Source organism: Gigantopelta aegis, chromosome 12 (assembly GCF_016097555.1).
Source record: "Gigantopelta aegis isolate Gae_Host chromosome 12, Gae_host_genome, whole genome shotgun sequence".
Lineage (NCBI taxonomy): Eukaryota > Metazoa > Mollusca > Gastropoda > Neomphalida > Peltospiridae > Gigantopelta > Gigantopelta aegis.
In genome coordinates, this window is record NC_054710.1 from 24,947,555 (window position 1) to 24,956,546 (window position 8,992).

At 40.1% G+C, this 8,992-nt stretch overlaps 2 protein-coding genes across 2 annotated transcripts in view; one reads left to right on the plus strand and one right to left on the minus strand.

The window, feature by feature from the left end:
* LOC121385915 overlaps positions 1-643 on the minus strand; it is a 27,984-nt gene extending 27,341 nt beyond the window's left edge. The window contains exon 1 of the mRNA XM_041516705.1: positions 493-643. Coding sequence (XP_041372639.1) covers positions 493-643 — 151 coding nt within the window. The remainder of the gene's footprint in view (positions 1-492) is intronic.
* Positions 644-5,371: 4,728 nt separating this feature from the next.
* On the plus strand, positions 5,372-8,138 carry LOC121385916 (BTB/POZ domain-containing protein 2-like). The gene is made up of 3 exons (XM_041516706.1): positions 5,372-5,443; positions 6,480-6,766; positions 7,304-8,138. The coding sequence occupies exons 1-3, from the start codon at positions 5,372-5,374 to the stop codon at positions 8,028-8,030; spliced, it is 1,086 nt and encodes a 361-aa protein (XP_041372640.1). The 3' UTR covers positions 8,031-8,138.
* Positions 8,139-8,992: the final 854 nt, after the last annotated feature.

The following is an 8,992-nucleotide window of genomic DNA, read 5'->3' on the forward strand; positions in this document are numbered from 1 at the left end:
AGGACCCTTTACTGAGAGAGAGAGAGAGAGAGAGAGAGAGAGAGAGAGAGAGAGAGAGAGAGAGAGAGAGAGAGAGAGAGAGAGAGAGAGAGAGAGAGAGAGAGAGAGAGAGATATAGAGAGAAAGAGAAGAAAGAGAGAGAGAGAGATAAGAGAGAGAAGTATAGAAAGAAGAGAAGAAAGAAAAGAAAGAGAAACTAGAGAAAAAGAAAAGAAAGAAAAAGAAAGAGATAGAGAGAAAATAAAGAGATAAAGAGAAAGAAGGAAAGAGAAAGAGAAACATAAAGAAAGAGAAGGAGAAAAAAGAAAGAGAAAGAGAAAGAAAGAGAAAGAGAAAGAAAGAAAGAGAACAATAAAGAAAGAGAAGGAGCAACAAAGAAAAAGAAAGAGAAAGATAGAGATAGAAAGAAAGAAAGAAAGGAAGAAAGAAAGAAAAAAAGAGAAAGGGAAAGAAAGAAAGAAAAAGAAAGAGAATGAAGAAAACGACATTTACCTTTTGCTGTAGTAACATTCGCATCACTTCCATACTCCGGTGTGACTCCTTTATCCATGCCCGTGTCACAAAACGTAGAGCAGTTTCCATTGTCTTCAAATCTGAACAAAACACACCGGTCATCTTCGAAACAACTCTGAACACAGCCCATCGTATTGGCAACGAAACCATTCCAAAGATGACAATTAGATCTGATCGTATTTGACACCTTCTGAAACACTTGTTCCTTGCATGAGAATATTCCTTCGACAAATATTACGGCAATTATAAAGTTAAATACTGCTTGCTTCATCGCTGTCTAATGGTTAACAATACGACAAAATCCTGGGCAATTTGCAGTACAGCAAAATGTAAAACATATGACAGTGTCTAAATAGCTGTCCAAACCGTAACCTTGTCAAATCGTGTGTTTTGCTTTGCTTGGTGCGCACCAAATATCCGATGATTAATAAATCAACGATACTGTTAATGATGGCTTTCCTATTTAATCATATCAATAATGAAGTTTGATTCTTGAATATAATAGGCGGGACCGTCCCTTGGTTTGCTAGCAACTTGATAAATAGCACAAGCGTTTCACACTAAACAGAGCAAATACATGTGGTCGGTTTAATAAGGCGTTTACAACGTAGTTCGCGATACAGTGGCGTAGGGGTGGTGTGGGGTTGGGGGTTCACGGGGCAATGGTCCCCAAATCAAACGTGTGTTTACTGTATTAAATTTTATAAAATTGTACATGCATATTATATACACACACACATATATACCTACCTACCTACCTACCTACCTACCTACCTATTCAGTTTTATAAAATTATACATACATAAAATGCATACATACATACATACATGCATAGATACATACATGCCAGGAAGGATTTAATTACACCCTGCGCCCCTCCGTTAATACCTATGTATGTAACAGTCAACCTCAACATAGATACAATATATAGATATTCATACATCAATCCATACTAGCCAGAGCCAGGTTCACTGTTTCATGCACGTAAGCGGGATAGACCGCATAAATTGTAGGCCATATGCACGTGTTTGAGTTAAAGAGCATCCTTTTTATGGATGCCTCAGTAGCTCAGAACACATCCTGGTTAGTCTTGCAATATGCGGACAATTCGGTGCCATAGGTTCGAGTCCCAGCAAATGCATGGGATAATTTGTGAGGCCAGACAGGATTTAATTATCCCCTGCGTCAATGCGTTAATATCTGTGTATGTGACAGTCAACCTCGACATGCATACAATATAATTATAGATATTCATAATTTCATACATCAGTACATACGTACATACATGGTATGGGTTGGGACCCCAATAGTGGGTTGCCCCACACATTCACCTACCCAACCAATATAACATCCTGGTTACGCTAGTGTTGCGACATACAAAACACAATTGTTTTGATTAACAACACCACTAGAACACATTGATTTATTAAACATCCGCTATTGGGTGTCAAACATTTAATAATTCTGACATGTAGTCTTAGAGAGAAAACCCGCTATATTTTTGTTTTCATTAGTGGCAAGGTATCTTTTTATATGCACCATTCCACAGACAGGAGGGCAGAGACCACGACATTTGATTTCCCAGTCGTGGCACAGTGGCTGTGACTAGACATAGAACAGTGGAGCTCACCGAAGGGTATGAAACAAGCGCTTTACCACTGGACTACGCCCCGCTACCTTTTTACAAAAATTGTACCATTACCGACAATACGATTTATGTATGGTGTCGTGTCACATTTTAACCTACTGTTTGCTCAATCGTAACAACAACACCCGGACGTAATCCAGTATCTTGCTAGGTGATTTTATCGAAGATAATTTTACATTTATTTAAATATGTGATCACAAATGTAATCATTAGCTGTTGATTGTTGATAAAAAACAACGGGTTTCGTGGTCACATAATTATTATGAATGCGAGATCACCGAGGACGAGTTACATTTACTTCTTCCTGACAACACGTTCTACGTCTATTCGGACTGTCTGCAATGTCAACAAGCCGACTTTATTACATACAGTAAAGTAAATCCGTCGGTGAGCCCAGTGTGCTATTTCTCGTCACAGCCACAGCGACCGGTAAAATCAAATGCCGTGGTATATATATATCTATATTGCATGATCTCTCTCTCTCTCTCTCTCTCTCTCTCTCTCTCTCTCTCTCTCTCTCTCTCTCTCTCTCTCTCTCTCTCTCTCTCTCTCTCTCTCTCTCTCTCTCTCTATATCTCTCTCTCTTATGTATATATATATATATTATATATGTATATGTATATGTATATATATATATATATATATATATATATATATATATATATATATATATATATATATATATATATATATATATATATTGTCACGGGGATCCTATAATACCCATAACTGAATGAAACACGAGTATCCAAATATCTCTCCTAACTGTATATCTAATTAGATATCTCTCTAACGGGCAGTTATACCCGCGTGGCTCGTCTCTATGTATGATCAGAGATACGATCTTATATAAAGTATGTGTAATATAGCACGTTTAGTTCACTAGAAAACACAACAAAAACACAATACACTTTGGAATCTGTATTAATACTACGCTGACAAATGCACTGCCGCAGTAGTTAATTAACAACAACAAATAATAACAACCCAGAACTGATCACTTAATTAGTTAATCTCTAGGTGTCTAGTTTACACAATATTCTAATCACTTCACCGTGACACAACACCCACACGTGTGATAATTGAGAAACGCTTCCAGGGGAACTTAATTAATAAAGGAATTACAACTCTATTCCTAACTGGTTAATTTTTAATTAACCCTTAACGACTCATTCAGTAACCTTGTAATACATAATTAATACTGGTACCTATCACAATAAAGACAATAACCTACAGTTTACCTAGGTCCTCTAGGATGACTGGTTATGCTTTATATATATTAGAACAGTGAAGCCTACAGTTTACTTCGTCAGATTACCGGAAACACCGTCTAAATAATATTGGTATAATACAGTATTAAAATATTTAAAGTCACATCAATCACATCAAGGTTATACAACAGAGCAGAAAATATATAATTGCCAGTCCAAACGGACTACGTTCCCTGGAAGCCGTCCAATATGTTTCTACCTGATATCTCTCAAACCCTAGCTATTTATTACAAACCCGAATATCTCCTGGGGGCACAAGGCGGCACCGAATACCTACAAGTGATATTTGCACAGCGACCAAGCCGGCATAGTTTTCTTGGAAGCCTAGACTGGTCGTCGCCTAGTTCGCCAGCAATACCCCGATCGTTCCGAACTAGCGGAGGTATTACGTAACTATGGCCACATGGCCTCCGCACCTGGTCTGGGTGTGTATTGAAACAGCTCGACCACCGTCGCGAGGAGGTATTATGTAACAAAGTGTCCACCTGGGCTTAAATGCATATTCGGACTGCACACGGCCCTCTAAAACAATTAATATCGCCACAGGCGAAAATAAATTAAGAGCATGTTCCGTCACATATATATATATATATACAGTTAGTTTGTTTCGTTTAACGATACCACTAGAGCACATTGATTTATTTATCATCGGTTATTGGATGTTAAAAGGCTTAACGTGCATCGTGTGTTGGTCGACTTTGCGGAAATACCTATCACTTATTTTGTCCCTCAGTATCTGGTACAAAAAAGAAAGGATTGTACGATGTCCAAGATAACTCATATTTTATGTACCGTTTAATGAACCGATTAAAAATGTAATATTATTAAAGCGATTTTTAAAAGTGATCTTCTAATGTGGGTTAAGATGTTATTTTTATTTGCATGTTCATCGAATGAATCGATCGCATTGATACCGCCAAACTGATAACAAGTAGTTTTTTTTTTGTAAAGACAGTATGTATATTCTTTGGCACCCAAGATAAATGATTTCATTGTTGTTGTAAGCTAAAAACTAAAAACAAAAGAAAACCACCCGAAAACTTTCTAATATTTTATCAAGAATTGTTGAATAAACAAATGACTGTAAATAAAAGGACAGGCGTCGGTGGCGTATCGTTTAAGCCGTCGGACTACAGGCTGGTAGGTACAGAGTTCGCAGCCCGGTACCGGCTACAATTCAGAGCGAGTTCTTAAGGGCTCGATGGGTAGATGTAAGGCCACTACACCCTCTTCTCTCTCACTAACCACTAACCAACTAACAACTAGCCCACTGTCTTGATGGGTAGGTGTAAGGCAACTACACCCTCTTATCTCTCACTAACCACTTACTAACTAACAACTAGGCCACTGTCTTGATGGGTAGGTGTAAGAACGCTACACCCTCGTATCTCTCTCTAACCACTAACCAACTAACAACTAGCCCACTGTCTTGATGGGTAGGTGTAAGGCAACTACACCCTCTTATCTCTCACTAACCACTTACTAACTAACAACTAGGCCACTGTCTTGATGGGTAGGTGTAAGAACGCTACACCCTCGTATCTCTCTCTAACCACTAACCAACTAACAACTAGCCCACTGTCTTGGACAGACAATCCAGGTATCTGAGGTGTGCCCAGGACAGCGTGTTTAGACTTCAGTTGAATTATAAGAACGACAATAAGTTGAATGAATGAATATAAGTAAAAGTGACCAGTTACGAACAATTAAATCTGAATTTCAGAACACAATATCCTACGAGAATTAGTGGATACAACAGACAGGATGACCGTTCTAACCACGTGACAAAATTGGCTCCAAATAAGTATTATTTTAATCGGAGATTGGCGAAACGATAAAACAAAAAATTAAAATAATAATAATCGACATAAAATATTTGCATTCAGGCAAGGCGGAACGGGGGGTGGGGGAATAGTCCTCCCCCTTCCCCTCCCCCGCAATGTCTACTTACTCTCACCGTGCCTTTTACTCTGTGCATCAAACATACAAATGGATTCTGGAATGGGAGACAGTAGAGGCTGTTAAAAATAGTTTCAAATTACATTAATGTAGGTTAACTGTTGTAGGGAAGGAAGGGACTGTTTAATTTAACGATGCACTCAACACATATTTTATGGTTATATGACGTCAGACATATGGTTAAGGATCACATAGATATTGAGAGAAAAAATCCGCTGTCGCCACTTCATGGGCTACTCTTTTCGATTAGCAGCAAGGGATATTTTATGTGCACCATCCTACATACAGGATAATACATACCACGGCCTTTGTTACACCAGTTGTGGAGCACTGGCTGGAAAGAGAAATAGCCCAATGGGCCCACCGACGGGAAATGTAATATTTAACGCGTTCAAGACATTTTATACATAATATTTATGGTTAAGGACCACACAGATATTTCGAGGGGAAACCCGTTGTCGCCACTCCATGGGCAACTCTTTTTCGATTAGCAGCAAGGGATATTCTATATTATACACAATAACACAGACAGCATAATACATAAAACGGCCCTTGTTCCACCAGTTGTGGAGCACTGGCTGGAACGAAAAATAGCCCAATGGGCCCACCGACGGGGACCGATCCTAGATCGATCGCGCATCAGGCAAGCGTTGTACCACTGAACTACATCCCGCCCAACAGTTACTGTCGTAAGCAACTGAAGTTTTCCGCCATTTTCCTACACACCGCGGCTTGTTTCCACTGGTATCCAGTGTGCAAATCAATAAACACCGCGGCTTGTTTCCACTGGTATCCAGTGTGCAGATGAATACACACCGCGGCTTCTTTCCACTGGTATTCAGTATGGAGATGAATATATATATCCCATAACTTACCCGTGATATCAATGTGATAACTTGGTTGATATTTTCCATATTAAAAAAATACTCGCGACGAATATATAAACTTGCTACTAATAGAAAATGTTGCGGGATTCCTCTCGAAGACTGACACATGTTTGACATACAATAGCAGATGATTAATATACCAATGTGTTCTAGTGGTGTCGAAATCAAAACAAACTTTAAATTTAACTTTTTTGTTTTCAGGTGAAAATGGCGACAAAAGAATGCGATACTAAAGTGCAGTCTGGTTTTGTTGACGACTGGCAGCGAGGACAAACTGTCATTCAGAGTCTCCGATATTCACTGGAGGAAAACATTTTATCTGACGTCACGTTCATAGTGGGAGAAAACCGGAAGCGTATACAGGCTCACAGGCTGATACTCAGTCTACGCAGCTGTGTCTTCATGGCGATGCTGAACGGACCTTTGTCGGAGCAGGATGACATTGAAATCCCGGATATCGAGTCTGATATATTTGAACAGGCTTTGAAGTAAGACAAACATACGTGCATATATGTACAACATCTGTTTCTAACATCGCACACAGAAATAGCCGAATAGGGACAAAGAAAGATAGTGGGTAGAGATGCAGAGAGAGAGAGAGAGAGAGATAGAGAGAGAGAGAGAGAGAGAGAGAGAGAGAGAGAGAGAGAGAGAGAGAGAGAGAGAGAGAGAGAGAGAGAGAGAGAGAGAGAGAGAGAGAGAGAGAGATAACGATATAGTGGGTAAGGGAGAAGAAGAAACAGAAAAAGGGGGTGGATATATATATATATATATATATATATATATATATATATATATATATATATATATACACACACACACACACACGTATATTCATACATGCATACATATCGGCATACCTACCTACCTACTACCTACCTACCTAAATACATACATACATACATACATATATACATACATGTATACACGCGTACATAAAAGTGTACGTACACATCTATAAATACAGGTTATAACGCATGTATGCTACAGTATACATTTCACATAATTATTACCTTCTGTTGCAGGTTCCTGTACACCGATGACGTCAACATTGACGGTAACAACATCATCAGGCTCTTTTATGTGTCAAAGAAATACCAGATCGAGTATCTCAAAGAAAAGTGCCTGACATACGTGGACACATCACTGACGTCACAAGACGTATCCGCGATGATGGAAGACGCCCACGTATACTTGGAACAAGACTTGATGCAGAAGGCGCTTGAATACAGTTGGGAGAATGGCTACGCAGTTTTAAAATCTGATAGCTTCTGTGGTCTGTGCTACGACTGTTTTGTGAAGGTCGTAGAGTCTGATCAACTTAATGCCAGAGAGGAGTTGGTGTTTGAAGCGTCTATGGCCTGGAGCGAGGCAGAGTGCAGACGAGAAAGGGAGATAACTCCGGAAAACATACGCAACACCCTCGGTGAGAGTATGTACCTGATTCGCTATCCCGTACTCGACGAAGATTATTTTGACAAGGAAGTCTCCGCAGCGAATCTACTGACCGATGCTGAACAGGTTAAGATCCTGAAATGTTTCCTTTACCCGGAGAAAGATGCGTCGCCATTTATCTCGAAACGAAGAAGTGGAACCGTGATGGAGATAACGATTCGTCGGTTTAAAAATGAAGAGCATTTAACCATGAAGTGCAGCGGTACCGTCGATGAAGGAATAGTGTTTTCTGTAAACAAAAAATGCAGACTACAAGGATTCCACATCTATGGAACGTCACAGAATGCTACGCTATAGTATGACGTCAGCGCTGAAATGTGTGACGTGTCCACAGATAAGCTTGTGCCTGGATCTTCATTATCAAGAACAGCGATCTCGAAGTCAAAAACAACCGAAGTTCATTTTGAGCGCTCAATACAGCTAGAGAAGGGAACAAAGTACAAGCTAAACGTGTGATATCGCTTTGTAACGATACAGGGCAGATTCCATGTCTAGTGCTCCTCGTGTGAAATCGCTTTGTGACGATACAGCGCAGATTCCATGTCTAGTGTTCCTCGTGTGATATCACGTTGTAACGATACAGGGCAGATTCCATGTCTAGTGTTCCTCGTGTGATATCGCTTTGTAACGATACAGGGCAGATTCCATGTCTAGTGTTCCTCGTGTGATATCGCTTTGTGACGATACAGGGCAGATTCCATGTCTAGTGTTCCTCGTGTGATATGTCGTGTTCCTCGTGTGATATCGCGTATACAGGGCAGATTCCATGTCTAGTGTTCCTCGTGTGATATCGCTTTGTAACGATACAGGGCAGATTCCATGTCTAGTGTTCCTCGTGTGATATCGCGTTGTAACGATACAGGGCAGATTCCATGTCTAGTGTTCCTCGTGTGATATCGCGTTGTAACGATCTTACATGTCTAGTGTTCCTCGTGTGATATCGCGTTGTAACGATACAGGGCAGATTCCATGTCTAGTGTTCCTCGTGTGATATCGCTTTGTAACGATACAGGGCAGATTCCATGTCTAGTGTTCCTCGTGTGATATCGCGTTGTCATGACACAGGGCAGATTACATGTCCATATTTAGGGCAGATTCCATGTCTAGTGTTCCTCGTGTGATATCGCTCGTAACGATTGTGTCTAGTGTTCCTCGTGTGATATCGCTTTGTAACGATACAGGGCAGATTCCATGTCTAGTGTTCCTCGTGTGATATCGCTTTGTAACGACACAGGGCAGATTTGTAACGATACAGGGCA